This window comes from Phaseolus vulgaris, chromosome 1 (genome assembly GCF_000499845.2).
Source record: "Phaseolus vulgaris cultivar G19833 chromosome 1, P. vulgaris v2.0, whole genome shotgun sequence".
Classification (NCBI taxonomy): Eukaryota; Viridiplantae; Streptophyta; class Magnoliopsida; order Fabales; family Fabaceae; genus Phaseolus; species Phaseolus vulgaris.
Window position 1 is genome coordinate 40,925,443 of NC_023759.2, and position 19,453 is coordinate 40,944,895.

The 19,453-nt window shown below is 32.3% G+C and overlaps 2 protein-coding genes across 2 annotated transcripts; both read right to left on the reverse strand.

Annotated features, from left to right (window-relative positions):
* Positions 1 to 4,444: 4,444 nt before the first annotated feature.
* On the reverse strand, positions 4,445 to 5,698 carry LOC137814270 (PRA1 family protein F2-like). The gene has a single exon (XM_068616902.1). It carries the CDS (start codon positions 5,529 to 5,531, stop codon positions 4,917 to 4,919), a length of 615 nt encoding a protein of 204 aa, XP_068473003.1. The 5' UTR covers positions 5,532 to 5,698; the 3' UTR covers positions 4,445 to 4,916.
* A 12,151-nt stretch (positions 5,699 to 17,849) lies between these two features.
* On the reverse strand, positions 17,850 to 18,326 carry LOC137816046 (ethylene-responsive transcription factor ESR1-like). Its single transcript, XM_068619148.1, has one exon. The coding sequence runs from the start codon at positions 18,324 to 18,326 to the stop codon at positions 17,850 to 17,852; it is 477 nt and encodes a 158-aa protein (XP_068475249.1).
* Positions 18,327 to 19,453: the final 1,127 nt, after the last annotated feature.

Below are 19,453 nucleotides of genomic sequence, written 5' to 3' on the forward strand. Positions count from 1 at the left end.
TGAAATAACGAACTGAGCTTTCCCTTGGTGCCCTAACAGAAATTTAGAAAATCCTTTTAACAGAGAAGAAATAAACAGATTCTTTCTCCATAAAACAGATTTATTTGTGTACTGATTTAAAACTTTTAAAATCATTTTAAAAGGCTTTTCAAAAACCATTTAACCACATCATGTGCTTGATCTAGACTTGGTTAGGCATCTAGGATAGGTTATACAGCAAAAGACAATCATACACACTTACAAGCCTAATTACAAATGAATCCAAAAACCTATTACAATCTTCAAAGCACTCAAGCCATTTTCTTCATCAAACACACATCAAGCCTTGGTAGGGAAGAAGCTTCCTCCAGCTTCAACAAATAGATCGTTCTAAAATGAAGGTTGTACTTCAGTGGGAACATCGTAAAACTGTTATAGAAATTAGAAGCTTTGTGGGGTTAACAGGATATTGTAGAAGATTTTCTAAAATAGTAGCTCCTTTAACCCAATTGACTTGAAAGGATCATCCTTTTGCATGGACTGAACAATGTGAGAGAAACTTTGAAGAGTTGAAAATAAGGTTTACTAACGCTCTTGTATTGACAATCCTCGATACCAATCAGTCTTTTGAAGTTTTCTGTGATGCTTCCTATCAGGGATTGGGTTGCAAAATAAGAAAGTTGTTGCCTACGTTTCTCGTTAGTTAAAGGTGCATGAAAGAAATTATCAAACTCATGATCTAGAATTGGCAATAATTGTCTTTGCTTTAAAAATATGGAGACATTTTCCTTATGAATTTAGTTTTAATGTGTTCAGTGATTGTAAAAGTTTGAAGTATTTGTTTTATCAAAAGGAGCTTAATATGAGGCAGAAGAGGTGGATTGAATTTTTGAAAGACTAACAATTTCCAGCTAATATACCATCCTAGAAAGACAAATGTTATTGCAGCAACATGTCGTTGCTTATGATTAGAGAGTTAGCATTGATTGAAGATTTCAGGAGTATGAATTTGGAGGTTTCCATGTCTTTAAATTGCATTAGTTGTAATACACTTGTTATAACTAATTAATTTCTAGAGAAGGTGAAGGAGAAGTAGTTGGAAGATTCAAAATTGAAGAACTTCATAGGCTTATTAAATATTGACAAATCTAAAGAGTTCTCTTTAGGAGTGGATGGTATTTTGATATTCAAAAATAGAATATGCATACCAAAGGATAATGAACTATAGCAAACAGTGTCATCTGAAGGTCATAAAAGCAAACTCAATTTACATCCATGAATGACTAAGATGTATCAAGATCTCAAAAAGTCTTATTGGTGGCATGGCATGAAGAATGATGTAGCCAAGTCAGAAATCAAAGATTGAACATCAACGAATTGGAGGCATATTAACTCAGTTAGACATTCCAATGTGAGAGTGGGACAATATTTCAATGGATTTTGTTACCCACTTATCATGTACTTTGCAGAAGCATGACTCTGTTTGGGTCATAATGGAGGGGTTGACAAAGACGACACACTTCCTACCTATAAATTTGAGAATCTCTATGCGGAAGTTGGCCCAAATTTACATAGATGAAATAGTCAGATTGCATGGTGTACTCTCCAGCATAATATCATATAGAGATCCCAAATTCACCTCCAGATTTTTAGCAAACACTTCAAGAAGCTTTGAGGACTAAACTCATACTTAGTTCAGCATACCATCCTCAGACTAATGAACAATCAGAGAGAATTATCCTGTCCTTAGAGGATTTTCTTAGGACTTGTGTGTTAGATCATTTGGGAAATTGGGATGAAATTCTACCTTTGGTAGAGTTCACTAACAATAACAGTTACTGAGCTAGCAGAGGAATGACTCCTTTCGAAGCATTGTATGGAAGAAAGTGCAGGACACCTTTGTGTTGGTTTCAAGATGGTGAAAGTGTGTTAATTGGACCAAAATTAATACAAAAAACCAATAAGAAGGTCAAAACGATTCAGGAAAGATTGAAAACATCTCTTAGTAGGAAAAAATCTTATGCAGATCAAAGAAGAAGACCTTTAGAATTCTCTATGTGTGAGCATGTCTTTTTGAGAGTTACACCGTTCACTAGTGTAGGAAAAGCACTCAAATCCAAGAAGTTGACTCCTAAGTTCATAGGACCTTATCAAATTCTCAGGAGAATGGGTCATACGGCTTATGAAGTTGCTTTGCCTCCTCCCTTAGCTAACATTCACAATATTTTCCATGTATCCCAACTAAGAAAGTACATATCTCATCCTAGCCACATTCTAGAGTATGATTCAATCCAGGTGAAAGAAAATTTGTGGTTTGAAGTGAAGCCAATCAGAATTTTAGATTCACAAGTGAAACAACTCCGTGGAAGAAGTATTCCATGGTGAAAGTATTGTGGGATCTCATCTTTGAAGATTCCACTTGGGAAATTGAAGAGGAGATACAAGCATCATACTCTAATCTCTTTATTCATAAGTTCATTTTCAAGGACAAATTTGTTAAACCAACACCCCCCCCCCCCTCCATGCACGGTTCCTTTTTCTTTCTTCCCTCTCTCTCTCTTCTCTCTTCATTTCTCATTCCATACATAATCTATTTAGAATCTGATTGCACCACGTTGTAGTTGAGGAGTTAAGGAACATTTCTACCCGATCATATTTTAAAACAGAGTAAGTTCATTTTTACTCTAAAGATCCCTTATTCAATGTTTTTCTCTATGATTTAGTTATCAATCTTAGTGGGGTCAGTTGAGAAAAGTGGTCCTCTCAACTTATTTTACTATATACTGAATTTTTGTTTTGTTTGGATAACTTGCATTAGACCCTTAAATCTTGAAGCTTATCCAAACTGATAGGATAAAATTCTAGAAGTTTCTTGGAAAACAAGCAATTAAGGTAAGGAAAGTTAACTTTATTTTTTTAATAGTACCATAGGCCAAAAGATCTGAATGTGAACGGGACGTGGTTCCAATATTCAATTTATCTTGCAGGGATGTTGTTTGTTTATATATTATTTGAAACTTGTAGAAATATTATATTTTTATGGTTTAGTATTTAAGTGTTTTTTTTTTGTTAAATAAGATTTTGGATGTTGTGGATTGCATTTTGAATGATATTGTATGATAAAAATGGTATGAAATTGAATTCAGACATTTGAGATAATGTATGGACAGATGTTTGTTAGTGTATTAAGTATTGATGTCTATGTGGTAACAAAGATCTCTGAGTTTCACTAATGATCTAAGTCACAAAGACTAAGATATCAGGTGGTGAAAAACTGATTGAGGAGTTCATGCACACGGTGACATACGAGATACACGACTTGAATTGTATGGAACTTACCTTGATCCTTACTCTTGGATTCGCTGGTAATCTTTGAATCAGGTGCTAGTTTTTTGTAGGACTGACTTAATACGGGTCTTCTGGAAACTGTTAGTTGTTATATGTTTGTTGAATATCCTGGATGTGTAGATCCATGTGAGATCTATGTGATCGTTTTATGTTGGGATTTGAAGAAGATTGAATAATTGAGAAATTAATTGTTTTTCTCTTTTTGATTGAATTGTGTATATTATAAAATTTTATTCTTACTAGCTCACCCTTGTTTTTCTTGTTGTGTTGTGAATTGCGATGACTGTATTATGTACACGAGCAGATAAAATTTGTATTGTAATAATTATATATTATTTTCTCGGGTTGTTAGAGCGTATGACTAACAACTGAAGTTATTATCATTTCATTCCAGATTGAAAATGATTGTGAAACTCTCTTATCAATCTTACGTTATAATGGCCATACACTAAAAAAAACTTATGGCTGTGGTTCATTTATTAGGTTATGATTCATTTTTGACAAACATAGGGTGACCTGATTCCCTTTTTCTATCAAAATATCCAATAAGCAAGATATTTGAGATATGGAGAGTTACAGGTTCCAAATACACAAAAGCATTGGCGTTCCGTGGTTCTGCTTTTGCGTTGTTATTTGAAGACTCTACTCACATGGGGGCCGAAAAGACAACGCTTCTCCAGTGTCTAACAGCACATGCCACTCATTATCCACAAATCACATCTCCAAACAAAATAAAACCCACCACCCTTTCCCTCCAAATATGCATCTATCATTAATTGGTACCTTAGAAATGAAATTTTATTAGTTTCATTCCACAATTTCATTATTAAGGACCTGTTTGTGGGTACAATTCGCTTTTGCCAAAGCAAAAAAAATCCACTACACTGCTACCATTTAAAGTATTTGCAGAAGGAAACAACCCAAGTATATCAGGAGCACAGCATCTTCTAGGCATACCATTATTGATTGGTCTAGCAACCCTTACTATTTTACTCAAAAAAGAAAAAAAATGACATACCAAACATGTTCCAAAGTAACCTCCTATCACTATTCAACTAGTATATACCTAGCTAGAATGTGTCATCCAGATGTTGGAAAAGGATAAACTGTAAGAATATAATCCTTGGAAGGTTGAATTGACAAAGTTAAATTCGGATGAAACTGAATGGGACATTGGTTACAAACTGAAATGCATGTAACCTTTAATAATAGAAACTAAAAAGCTATCTACATTTACACTTTATAGAAAGAATTCTTACCCAACAACAACAACATGAATGACCTATTACAATGCAAAGAGCATATCAAAATCAACCACCAAAGTATACACCGAAATTGGAACTAAAAATAACTTTCGCTATACTTTACAAACCAGTCCTAGTAAAACACATTAAGCAAAAGAAGAGAAAAGTTGAATTCACGAAGAGCCAGAAAGAATACATATATAACATAACCTTTCGGACTGGTTCGGTTAAAAATGCATGAACATTGATTTCACTGTACCAAAATGCTCAAAAGTCAAAACCAAAAAACATGGTATAGTATTAATGTAAAAATGTTTCCATAAAATCAATGAATGCAAGAGTGACCTATACTGAGGTGTACCCTCCCGTTCGTTTTGTAGGGGTACCCCCAACCACCGAAAGTAACCCACCATCGTAACCCTCGTGTTCATCCATGTATAAATCTTCACTGCTTCTAAAAGCAGCGTGCAACACCACCAGCGCAACCCCGACGACAATCGAAACCACCACGTTCACCCACACGCTGGTGAACACTAAGGCCACGACGGTCACCGCCGCAAGGGCTGCCGCCACAGCCCTATCGTCCACCGCGGAGCCGAACACCACTACCGGCTCGTCCCGGAAGAAGTAGAGAAAGAACCACGCGACCAGCGCCACCAAAAACACGATCATCGAGAGCGGGTGCCAGAGGAGACTGAGAAAGAGAACAAACAGCACCATCATGAAGTAGTTGACGCGGAAGTGGTTGAGGTTGCGTCTGACGCGCATGGTAGCTTCGGGGATGGAGTAGGGACGCGTGAAAGAGTAGAGCGCGAATACCTCTTCCCATGGTCTGCGCGTGGCAAACGCGGCGCGTGCGGATGTGGCGGCGCGTGTGATGAAGTAAGGGCCAGTGGTGGTGGATGATGAGGGCGAGGGGAAAGAACTGTAATGTGGCGCCGAGGAAGAGGTAGATGACATGGCATCTAAAATGATTAAAATCCGAAAGTTCGAAAGATTAACGTTAATCGGACGATGAAATTATAGATCCAGAGAGAGTATTGTGTTTTTTTGACGATGAAGGAGAAGAAGATTGAGGGGAAAGTTTTACATGTGCGTGTGTTGCGTTGGACATGAACGGTGTCGTTTAGGTGTTGTTATAATAATAAAAAGGAAAGGATGTGTTTGGCTGTCGTTTAGTTCATGATCAGCGATGCCAGCGAGTCCATGAAATCCCGTGGGGGCACTCGAGTGATGTGGGTCCCACGCAGCAGAAACATGACAAGTTGACAACTAACCATCGGGTGTCTATGCATAATTGTGAGTATTATAGGATTTTTGTTTTTGTTTTTATCCTAAAACTATGAATCGGTCAAGTAAGAAAAGGAGCATTGTTTGGCGTTTTGGGGTTTTGACTGCGTGTTGGGTTCAGGTTGTGACAATTAGTTGGAAGCTACAACGCAGAATATGAAGATCTTCTCAATTGTTTTTCAGATGAAAGGAGAGAGATAGGTTTTTGAACACTTTTCAGAAATACTTAATTATATAAGAATTTATCATAATAGAACTAAGCAAAGGAATCCATTGTTCATAGAACCACCAATATGAAAAAGGTAGATCTTCGGGTCGGGGACAATCCCAGAATTCGATATCGGATATCAATTGATCAATTACGAAATGTGATAAGATGAAAAGGATAATGAGATTAGATTGTATGAAAAATTAAGTAATACACTTTTAATTAAGATTATGCATATTATTTATGACTGAATAGTAACAAGATCTATTATAATTACTTTATATTTTAATTAAGATTATGCATATTATTTATGACTGAATAGTAACAAGATCTATTATAATTACTTTATATAGACACAACACACAAAATAAAGATTCTAATAATATTATTAGTCGGATAATCTTTTATAAATACATTTTTTTATAAAAAAAATTAAAATATGGTTTTTCGGTTAGGTTGGACAATGTTGTTTTCAATACCATTTTAGAGACTGACAAGAAGATATTGATTGGTGAATTTCTTAAATAAGAAATTAGGGTAGGTGTTTGGAGTTGTGATAGTTTAAAAAGTCATGTCCCCAATGATTTTAACTTGGTTTTTTAAAGTTTAACTGAGATATTATTAAAAAGGATGTGGTGTTGGCGGTGAATGATTTCGCGACCAACGGTAAATGGTCCAGGGAATCTAATGCGTCATTTTTATGCCTAATCCCAAAAGTTGTCAATCCTCAACAGCTCAACGAGTTTATACCCATTTCGTTATTTGGTTGCTTATATAAAATTATTTCAAAAGCGTTGTTTTTACGTTTGAAGAAGATGATTAGCAAAGTTATTGACCTTAGATAGTCGACTTTTTTTGAATGAAGGGATTTGCTGGATAGTGTGTTAGTAGCCAATGAGATTTTGGAAGAAGTAAAAAGTGAGAAGAAGAGTTGTGTTTTTTTCAAAGTTGATTATGAGAAGGCTTACGACTCAGTCAGTTGGGAGTTTATTTCTTATATGCTAGAAAGGTTAGGTTTCTGTGGTAAATGAATTTTTTGGATAAATGGTTGCTTAAAATATGCTTCTGTGTCAGTGCTCGTGAATGAAAATCCTACTAAGGAATTTTTTCCTAAGAAGGGGCTACGTTAAGGTGATTCGTTAACTTCGATTTTGTTTCTTATAGTGGCAGAAGGATTGGCAAGGGTCTCAAGATTGATAAGGTGATTCGTTAGCTCCAATTTTGTTTATATAGTTTTTCAGTGACCATACCAACTTAAGTGTGTAACTTCATTCAATATTATTCCGTGATATTTATACAAAGATATGAAAATAATATAAATTACTATTAGAAAATTATTAAATAAAAATTAATTTTAAAGATAAAAAAATAAAAAATTATTATATTAATTAAATTAAATATTATTTTAAAGATTAAAAATATTATTAATATTTAAATTAGTTTTTATTATTAATAAATAATTTCTAAATTAATATTTAACTACTAAAATTTTAGTTATTAGTCTTTATATTTATCATTTGTGAAATATTTAATATACTATTAATATTAAATTAAAAAAAAAATATTTATTGTATTTTAACTATAAAAGATATAAACAAATGAATCACATTAAATTCAACCCATACTTGTTAAGTTTTATAATTAAAATTTGGCATAATTATTATATCTCTTATTAAATTTTTGTATATATAAATATTATAAATAGTTTATATATAAATAAATATTTAAAATCAAATAAACTAATATTTTAAAAGTTATAAACAATGTTAAAATACATTAAAAGTTATAATAAAACATATAACTATATATTTGATATACATATAAAACATTACACTAATTAATATATATATATATATATATTATAATCATGTGACACTTCTAAGTTGGCGTTGAATTATTAAAATATTTTAAAAATAAAATTTTATTATATGTCTGAAAAATAAGAACAAACACAAGATATGATATGACAGTGGAATTGTGTTTTTAAAAATATTTGTTTTTCACAATCACATACGATGAATTCATATCTTAATTAACAAAATGAAAGATTTATAATTTTTGCAACTTTAGTTCTAACAATTCATCATTTGTGCAAATAACACGCAATATATAGAGATAAAGGAGAAGGTTTACATAATACTTTTATATTGGTTCATCTATTGTAATAAACCATGTCTAGTTCTTGATTAATCAGTTCCACTAAGCATAATACCACTCTGAAGTATAGATGATTACTCTTTGATTAAGTCACTCCTAGCCAACACTTCCTATTCTTGACATCAGGTAGTGTTGGTTCAACTAAGTATTCTTGACAGAAGTTACTCCTGATTTAACTAAGTATTCTTAACACAAGTCACTCTTCACTTAACCACTAAATATTTTTTTCACAATTCACTCATGGTTTAAGAATATTACAAAGTCTAAGTGATCAATAGATCACTGTCTTTTGCTCATTAAAGAGTGTAACATCTTTCAACATATACAAAGATTTAAATTTTCTCTACTAGTATATATGTTGTGGGAATGAACACATACAATGTTTTTAGAAAGCTTTAGGGTGCATAATACTTTTACATAGTTTCAACACTTGCAAATTGTGACTCACTTCTTTATTCTTCTCTTATTAGCATGTCTTCTTACATGCTTGAAAAAAGTTGTTGTTATATTCCCTTTTCTGCCTGTTGAGAAACTTTGCATGTGTTCTTCTTTTTTATATCGTCTGATGAACTTTTATGTTGAAAAGCATTAAATGCAAGACATGCAATATTAATATCTCTTCTCTTCTTCTGATATGACCTAACTTTACAAGAAGCTGACCACGAACCTAAAGGACTATTAAAGGCTAGTCAAACATCTCAGTGAAGACACATGGCCCCACTATCCATCAGAAGATCCTCAGGAGAAGAACAACCGGCCATGGGCCAGAGTATCAATTATTTTTCTTCTAGTATTTTTAAGACAAGTTTAATTTGTAATCAATTAGGGTCACATTCGCCCAATTAGAAGAAGAATAAGCTAGCTTAGGTTTCTATAAACCCTAGTTTATAAAAGATCACCCATGTGTTCACCTTTAACCTAAATTCTAGAAGAATCTCCCATGTGCTCACATTTGACCTAGTTTCTAGAAGCTTGTAGTTGTTTACGCTCCTACCCTTCCTCTCTTCCTCTCCAAGGTACTCATACAATAAATAGGGTGTCTTCCCTATTGTAAATCACATTGAATTTTGAAGTAAAGAAACTCTTTTTGAGTGAGTCTAGAGTGTTCCTATATTTTCTTTGAGTCTTATCTTGGCAGAGATAGTTGCAAGTGGCGACTCCATCCTCACTCATCTTGGAGCTTCCTCCTCTAAATGTCGTGATTCCTCTTCATTTCTTTCCACTTCCTGAGCTTCCTCTACTCTTTACTCTTTTCTCGTCCATTCCGCCATTACTATTCATTTATTTTGTTCATTATCTCTTTAATTGTTCTGCCATTTTATCTTCCTTTTCATTCTGATTTATTCATTCCTTTGTCTTGCTTTAATTTTTTCAATCATCATCATCATCTTAGTAATTGTGTTTCTCTTTGGCATTTTTTAAGAGAACTTTCACACTTACTTAACCACTTGGTTAAGTTCATGTCCATTGGCAATCTTCACTGAGTTTCACCTATCATTGGTAATCAAAATCATAATCTAAGCAAAAACATCTAAAATGTGCAATTCTAAAATCAACTCACATCATGTGGTATTCTGAGCATGGTTATTTTGTGCTTAAATTTTTTTGAGTTGATTTCTATTTTACAATTTCAGCACATTTCAATTATGTCTTTATTTTCTAACACTTTAAATTCTTTGTCATTTCAATTCAGCCTTTAAATTCCCTGTCATTTCAATTTAGTCTTTAAATTCCTTATCGTTTACAATTCAACTTTTTATTCATTAAGCAATTTAAATTATGCTTTTGAATTCTTTGTGTCATTTAAATTTTTCATTTCTTTTTTCTTGAGTCATTTTATTCTTAGTGTTTTAGGAGTCTTAATTTCATTCGGCTTATTTTGATTTTAATTGTGAATAACTAAAAACAAATTAGAAGTTGTTTGAGTAGTGGTTGATTTAATTCCAAACATAGAATGCAAGTGTTCATATGAATTGAATCCCAATCAATGATCACTTTCAAATTGAAAAGGGAATTAAAAATAAGCAATAAAGAAAGAATACGAAAATTTTGAATCCATAAAAACAATGAAAAGTTAAGTGCATTCACATTTCAAAATTCAAATTGCTATTCTATTTGTGTGGTAATTTTTTTTACACACCCCCTCACGCTGAGGCTACCAACTCGTGCGTGGAGATATATGTTATGGGTGGTCCGATAACGGTCCGATAGCGGGTGGCCTGATAAACCCAACCAATTCTCGCTAAGATGGGCTCAAAAATGGTTCTGCAATCTCCGTGGATCCAATGCTATGTCAGGGCCGAGTAACCGTGAGGTATATCAATCATATGCCGAATGGGAAAACACCCTGTGGGCTTTAAGCCTAACTTAATCTCATAAAATTGACTTATAAGGTGAGGTTTGCACCCACTTATATACAATGAAATGTCATCATTTCTAGTCGATGTGGGATCTCTCCAACATATCCTTCTTGCTTTGACAATTTCTAAAACATAAAATTTCATAGTTAAAGTCTAAGTAAGTGTCTTTGAGTCTTAAAAATACTTTTGTTGTTTGTCTTGTTTAAAGTTTTGTCTTCTTATTGATTCAACTTTTGTTTAACTTTCTTTCTTTAATTTTTTTCTTCCTTATTTTTAAATTTTCTTAAATTGTATGGAGTCATTTTTGAGTGAGTGATTAGAGTTTTCACAAGCTTTTGAAACCTTCATTTTGAGTGAACTTAATCTTATTTCATCTTTTTCTCAAAATTATGTTTATATATTAAATTTTATTCTATAATTATAAATTTTATAGAATTACATATAACTCGAGTAATTTGAGTGATAAGTTTTAATTTTAGATTCTAATTTCCATTTATTTTAAAAATTACGCTTTTATACAACCACCAAATCCCCTAAATCAACACCTCAACCATAATCAAAATTCTGACTTTCAAATCTGCACTTCCGCATTGCTCAAAACCTCGTGCTGAACCAGTTTCCTCACACCAGTAAACTTCTCCATTAAACTTTAGAAATCTAAATAATCTTTTCAATTCACATTCTCTTCTGTTTTACTCTAATTTTCTTCTTTTTGTATTTTATCTGGAGTTAGTATAACCAGATATCAAATAATTTAAACATGAACTTGTTTTTAAACCTTTAGATTAAATCTTATATTAATTCTTTATTCGTAGTGAAATATCTTTTCCCGTGGTCACATATCTTTAAACCATGCTATTGCTGATCGAAAAAAAAAAAATCTTTAAACCATGCTAACATTGATTTCATGTATTTGTCAAATCATGTTCAACACGGATCCTAGAAGACAAAGCTGAAATTATTCCTATTTTGATTTCAAATTTCTGCATTATTAACTCCATAATTTGTATTAATTATGGCTATTTGTTGGTTTTAATTATGTTTCTTATCCAATTCGCATTATTAGTAACACTTTTAATTAATAATGCATACAAATTAAAATAATTTGTCTATTCTTTTAATAAAATTTTAGCTCATTAAAGTAATCAAAATGACTTTGATAATAATAAATTGGGAAGAGTATTGATTACTAAATGTCGGTCGTATGCGACTAAAATTAGTTTCATCCATTAATTGATTTGCGATTAGGTTTTTTACCACAAAATGAATTGGTCTTTTTCGGACCAATTTATTTATTTATTTTGCGACTGTAATTTTTGGTCTTTAAATTGAATTTTCTTTTTTCTTTTTTCATGACCCCTATAAAATAATAATGAATAAATTTTTCGAAAATCCTGATAAAGAAAGTGTAGAATTTGGTTACCAGCCTGGAAACCATAAAGCAAAAGTCATTCTTTTTCTTCATTTTACTATAAATTGTTCAAGCATTTTGTAACGTGGCTACGACTTATGTCATTGCATCATGATGATAATAAACAATAAACTTGTTATTTCTATAATTTTTTGAGAAAAATAGTTTTAGTGTCAATATTGTGGGTCTATGCTGGATGAAGTAAAATAAATTAGAAGATAATGGAATAAATTGAAATAGATTAAAAGTATCGTTTTGTTGTTTAGTCTATAGAAAACATTTTTTTTACAATGTTGCTCTGTTGCACTTCAAATTAAGAGAAGAGTTATCGTAGGTTAATAATCCAACAATAAATTGTTTCAAATTATAAATGTTAAAAGTAAAAAATACATTTTACTGAAATGTAGATTCATCTAGCAAGATAATTTTTTTTTTAAGTTGAAAACTGATATGTTTTAAATTATAGAGTCCTTCAAGTAATTTTTTATCTTTAAAAAAATAAAAATAAAAATAAAAACTCAACTTAACAATGAATGGGGTGGATCATCTTTTACCTTTTTTAAAGACAAATAATAAATCAACTTTGTCATCTGTGTAAAGAAAAAGTCAACGACATGGACCCTATTGAAGTAGAAGCAGACACTGTTCACCCAAGGCGCAAGATAGGGTAAAGGCCTGGCAGTAGTCAAAGCACTTTGGTACAAGTTTTACACTTGGCGATAATTCATTGGTCTATCTTACTACCAACGGCTACATTGTGTCTGCGTGGGCCCACCTCTTCAACCGTTCCAACAACCACAAAATTATTGACCATCACTTTTGTGTCACTTTCTCCAGAATACACAAAAATACTAATGTTTACTTAATTTAAGTAATATTTATGTTTTTTTCAAATTACATGCTATCAATTATATATCAGGTCGAATAAGTGCATTTGAAAATTAAATGAAAACAAAGTCACAAAAAGTTATCTTAATGTTTTGTTTCCGTGTTTCTTATAAAAATAGATAAAGATTGATAATATGTTGAGAAGAGAGAAACAATTTTAACTATATGAAATTTTTTAAAATTGTATTGATAACAGTAATGATATAGTTTATTTTAATTTTTAGTTTTCAAAGTAATATTTTTAATAAATAAATAAATAGTTTTTTTCGTAAAAGAAACTTTTAGAATTTATAAAAAATATTCTAACTCGCTTAGTCCGGCTCCATATATGCCAACACGGTGAGGTGAGTTGACTCGCTGGTCTGCATAAATAAAAAGATAATTATTTTTTTTTTCTGTTTAAAAAATCATTCCTTACCTATCCATTATTACAGTGACATTTATTTTATTTTATTTTAAAAAATTGAATTTAATACTTAAAAAAAGAAATATTTTATTTTAATCATCTAAAAAAAGTTAATATTGTGACAATGAATTTAATTTTAAGTAAAATTTTAATTTTAAAATTTGTTAATAAAAAATAATATAAAGAAAAAATTTTAATAAGATAAAAGATTAGTCATCTTCCTTATAATATTTTGTAACAAAACTTTGATAAGATATTCTGATAATTTTTTTTTTTATATATATATATATATATAAATATACAAAATAAAACTTTAATTATTTTTAATGAAGCCTTCTAACAACCCATACTTAAATTTTATTATATATTTTTTTATTAAATGAATTAAAACACAAATTAAATATTAATTTTTCAACAGCAAACTGTCTCCTATATGGAACAACGAAAAGTAAAATAAACTCGCATTCCTTTTATGCGCAGGCCAACCCAAGTCACATTTTGTGAAAATGGGAGAGTCCACATTGTCACCCTACTTAGTTGTAATAAAAAAATAATAATATTCAATGCCAAAGAAGCTATAAGAAAATAATATCAAATCCAAAGTGGTGCAATGCCAGTGGTTACTTAACTGCTTGAGTCTATTGGGTTAGAATTTCATTCTTTTTGTCTTATTAGTTTAGGGAATTTCTTTTCACACCACACGGTTTCCTCCTCTTACCTCATAAATATTAAAATATGTTCTTATAGTTGGAAGGCTTGAGCAATCTGGAATGAGCTTTCAGGTTTGAAGGTCACTTCTAAATTCAACAATTTGAAATGAATTTTTGAAAAAACTTCAAATTATAAAATTAATCAAAAATTGACTTTTAAATAGTACAATATAAAATAGATTTTTAGAATAATTTCTGGATTGTTACCATTAGAAGTGACTTCTAGATCTAAAAAATTATTTCAGATTACACAGTCAAAAATTATTATAAAAATATATTTTGAATTATATAATTTGAATTTTTTTTTAAAATTAACTTTTAAATTATATAATAAAAATAGTTTTAAATCCGAAAGTCACTTTCAGATTCGATAATTTATAAACTATCCTTCTCAAATGAATTCTACTATTCAGGAAATTATCAGATCATGTAATCTGGAAGAGAGAACAACTGAGACAAGGAAAGTTAATACATAAGGTTAATTTTGTCTTTTAAACACCTCCACTAGGTGCAGGAGAAAAGCATGGGGTAAAAAAGAAATTCCCTATAGCGTATCTCCATAGTCTCTGTACACAAAAAGGGCCTAGCCCAAAATTGAAAGCCTAGAATAGAAAGAAACGAGACAATTGCTTCCTGCACCATATCACTACACCCAATCATAGGAGAAAAAACGAAAATACCCTTAAAAAAAATGGGGTACATATAAAATTACATTCCAAACCCCCTTTTCTTGAACACAATAATCTCTTCCAGATAAATTTTTCCGGAATATATTATTTTTCAATTCCAAATTTTTTTATCCGGAATGGGATTTTGATTTTTTTTTCCAGATTTTTATATCCAGACCACAAAAATCTCTTCCATATCTATTTTTCTGGAATGCATTATTTTCAATTCTGGATTTTCATTTCTGAAATAAAGGATATTTTTGGAATTTTTGAAATAATTTTGGGTTGGGTGCAGTGAGCATTTGCCAAGAAAGGATTGGAGATATGTTTTATCTTGAAAAAAATGAAAGCACTTTCTTTGTCAATAATATTTTCAAAAAACGCATTTAAAACAAACAGAATTATTATTAGAAGACTACATAGCAATCTTTCTTTGTAACTATTTTTAGTAAGGTATTCTCTTTTAACTATTTTTCTCGTCTATAATATCCAATGTCACTTGGATCATACATACGATAAATGTTCTTTGCAGAGACTTTGCGAAAATTAACTTAAACATAACAATAAATATTATGTTTGAAACCTAATTGATTCTACAGATTCAAGATTTTAGATTCGACCATTTTCCTAGCTTGAATCCCATTCATTGTACAATAACATGTACGTGAAAGAAAACTAAGGAAACAACCGTAAAAGCTTTTTCTCTTTTTTAAAAAGAGTAAATGTATACTAGAAAGGTCAATGGAAGATTAGATCTGACCTCACGACTCCTTAAAACATATTTGTTTCATCATTGATTTTTTTTATATTGATGGTATGTTCTTCTATCTCGACGTTTGTTTAATTATACTTTGATATTTGTTGACTTGTGTTTATGAACATATATTGACGTTCGTCAATCTTGAAAATGGCAAAGCCTATTTCAATAAATTAAGGTTGAAGTAATAGACTGAGGTCAAGAAAAAAATTGGCAAGAAAGTTGTTAAGAACTTGTGTCGGTTCAAGCTATCTTGGTTGCTCACTTGTTTCCCTTAACAAATCCTAAGAAAAACTGAAAGGATAAAGTCCGAGTGAATTTGACCCATTTGCACTCAGACAAGTTGTCTTCCAGTCGCTCCCCGAAAAAGATTTATTGGACTTCCGACATCGGTGCAAGTTCCACCGGTTACGATTTCTGAGGCCACGACATGCATTTGGCCAAGAGAGTCTTAGTCAGTTTGAACGTTATTCGGGGGGGCATGCTTCTATGGGTCTTTCCAGCTACAATGTTTACAGATTGGATCGCCTGCATGTGTCTCTTCTGGGAAGAGCACATTATCCCTCCTGCAAATCCACCTGAGATAATGTTGATAACACCATTTAAGGGTGCGCCTTGGTCGTGGTCTCGGCTACCTTCTCTATGCTTGAGGCACCTCCTTTAATGATCTTCCCAATTGTTGGGTACCCTTGACGGGGAATGCGGCTCTCTTTCATAATCTCTTATGACGAATCAATGAAGGTGCCTACTTATACTAGCTCTTCTATCTTGTCCAGGACCACACATTCTTTTGTGGAATGACCATAGTTACAGTGATAGCAATAATGCTTTGTATGATTGGCATTAGTTGGTGTATGAGTCTTCCTCAAGAACTCATGCCCAATCCGTATTTAACGGTGTGTATTGTATGAAACATTGAGGTTAAGGTAGCTCTTTCTATCTTCGTGGAGGTGGAAGCGCCTTCCTTCTCCAACAACCTATCGCCGTTGTCGTCTAGTATTCTTACCTTGTTACGAAACTCCTTAGCTCTTAGCTCTTTGGGTTGCATAAACTTAGCAGAGCGGCGACCATGTGGTAAGAACAGTTGGGAAGAATACCGGAACTGCCCAAAAAGTGTCTCGGGGTTCCTCGAAGGATACTACAACTGTCCTGTTGCTCTTGAGATTTTATCTCATTTCAACATTTTACATCCTCAAAGTATTTATCTCCTCCACATTCTTTCTCTTAAGTGCTTTTAGCTCTTTCTAAATTATAGCATCGTTGATCTAACTGGATCATCTTGATGGTTCTCGACTTCTTTCGAAATGTCTCTGTCATTACCTATCAAGTTTAGTGTGGTTATCATTTGGGTTATTCGAAAGGTCTTCTCCAACCCTTCCGACTCCACAGTAGTCACCAAAATGTTTACACTATGCTGCTTTTATTTTTTTGGTTTTCTAAATTTTTTATTAATATGTAGAATATATATTAAAGGTTAAAGATTAATTATCTTTTAATTTTTTATGCTTTTATATTTACAATTTATAGTGATTGCATTATTAGATGTGTGAATTACTATAATAGACCGAAATAAGCATGTGTTCTCTTAATTTTGATTTTAGTGTATCTTACTTATTATTTAAGTATAATACTTATTAATAATGTGATTGTATTGTCGAAAGGCCGATCTTGACATCTCGAATACTGAAATAGTACATTGAACCTCAGACGCGACTAAAGTACATACTTGAGAAAAGACGATCAGTATTTAAAAGAAAAATATATTTCTTTTGCTATGCGAAGTGTTGGAGTCTCGTACAATATGCCATTTCTTTGCAACGGCGACATGTGTTGTCAGTCCCGTACAGTTTCCTTTTATTTTTTATTTTTCCATTTTTCTGAAAATGTTCTGCCTGCCCATGTTTATAAGTTATTACCTTAATTGGATTTTGAGAAAAACCAAAGCAGCTTTCACTTAATTTACCGTTCCTCACACAGAATGAACCAAAGTCATGTGACTGAAAAACAACTGATACGCAGCTTTCTGCAACAAAATTCATTCATGCACAATGACTCTCCACCCATTGTGTAAATCAGAAGTGATTAATTTCAAGGCTTACGGTGCTGAAAGAAGGACCCAAAAAGCTTAGACTTTAAAGTTCGATATACCATATAACCTGGAATAGCATATGCAACTGTACGTATTAACATAAGTTTCCAAGGATGCAACAGACGACAAACAAACAGTAAAATCAACGTTAAACATATCCCCAGCTGGTTTCTACCGCAATAATCAAAATGTTGCTCAAAAACCTATAACCTGAACTGTACAACATCACAACAATGGCCATGTAGCACCCAAAATAATTCATAAAAAAAATCAAAAGAAAATATATAAACGAAAAACACTAGGCCATAGTCGCCAACATCATCCGCCGGCAGCTTTAGAAGAGTGGCGCCGGCAGATTAAGGTCGAACAAAAACGGCTTCTTATCCTCCTCCTTGGTAACCACAAAACCCGCAATGTTCTCCAACTTGTAACCCTTGTACTCCGACCTCACCGGCGCTCCGGAAGCTGCTTCCGTAGTGAAAAACAAAGGCAGACCCCAGAACTCGACCGGTCTGGCGAGTCGGTCATGGGCTTGGGCCTGGGACTCAGGGGCAGCGAGCACCGGGGGAGCAACAACGTAGGTGAAGTTGGTTTTGGCCTTGGGACCTCGGAGCGTTCTGGCTGCGGTGTCGTAGGCCCTGGCGGCTTCCTCGGCGGTGTCGAAGGTTCCGAGCCACTTTCGGGTCTTTTTCCAAGGATCGCGGATCTCGGCGGCGAAACGGCCCCAGGGACGCTTGCGAACGCCTCTGAAATGGACCTCTCTGGGCGGCGGCGGAGAGTGTTTGTGGATTGGAAGCGCGTGGGCAGGCATTGGAGAGGAGTGAGTGGGTGAGAATGGGACGAGATGGAAAGAACTTTGTATATAAATAGGAGTGGGGACAGTCTGGGGTTTCGCCGACAGCTTTACGTTCTATTGCTATTATCTTCTGCTTCCTAAATTTGGAACCTCCTTTCATTTTTTTTATCTCCTCCCCCTCACTTTCTAATTTATTATTTTATTTTCCTATTATTAATGGAAAACTCATATAAAATTAAATTTAATGAAGTTTAAATACTTTATATATTTTTATTTTATTGAATATTTCAAATATTTTATATAAGTACTTTGATTTGACATTTGTTTAATCTTTCTATTAGCTTATTTTTTTCTTCAAATTTTTAATTTGACATTTGTTTAATCTATATATTAACATTTTTTTTCTTCAAAATTTTCTAGTTGGTAGTTAACTTATTTTTGAAGAGAGAAAGAGAAAATTCACATGTGAACTAGACAACACTTGAAGGGGAAAAAAACTAGTTGACGAGCAAGATAGAGATAAAAAAAATAAAAAAAAAATTATATAATTTTACTGCCAAGAAAAATCAAACGAAAAAAATAGTTAAACAGAAAAAAATTATTTTGAATTTAGGAAAGACTCAGTTAAACATATTTAATTTTTTAGAATACTTAAATTTAATTAATTGAAAATTTTATATTATTGTAAACAAAAATTGTATTCTGTATAATTTTTAAAGCAATTACAATCAAAAAAGAAATTAACTTATAAAAATATTAACTGCGAGACCACACACTAAATTCGTACCAGATATAAATTAAATTATCTGAGGGACACAATTTAAAACATGACCGAGTCTTTCATGAACAATAATTCTTATACTTGACAAAAAAGAATACCACGAAATTCTATCATATAACCGAAGACTATAAGTAGGATGAAATGGGGAAGTTAACGAGTAACTCTTTTGTGACTTTTGGGACTTTTATTAGATTGAGAAAAGGGAAAGATCGCATCCTTTTCACATTTAAGTAGTAACTTATTTTTTACTTCAACATTAGAAAAAGAAAGTTGATATATAGGTTATAACTTCTTATTAATAGTCTGAAAACCTTATTAATAGTCTAAAAACCTACGTGTAATATCTGAAAAATTGTTTAGA

Bases quoted from the DNA above. Each gene is read 5' to 3' on its own strand.
- LOC137814270 (XM_068616902.1), bottom strand. From the start codon at position 5,531: ATGTCATCTACCTCTTCCTCGGCGCCACATTACAGTTCTTTCCCCTCG.
- LOC137816046 (XM_068619148.1), bottom strand. From the start codon at position 18,326: ATGCCTGCCCACGCGCTTCCAATCCACAAACACTCTCCGCCGCCGCCC.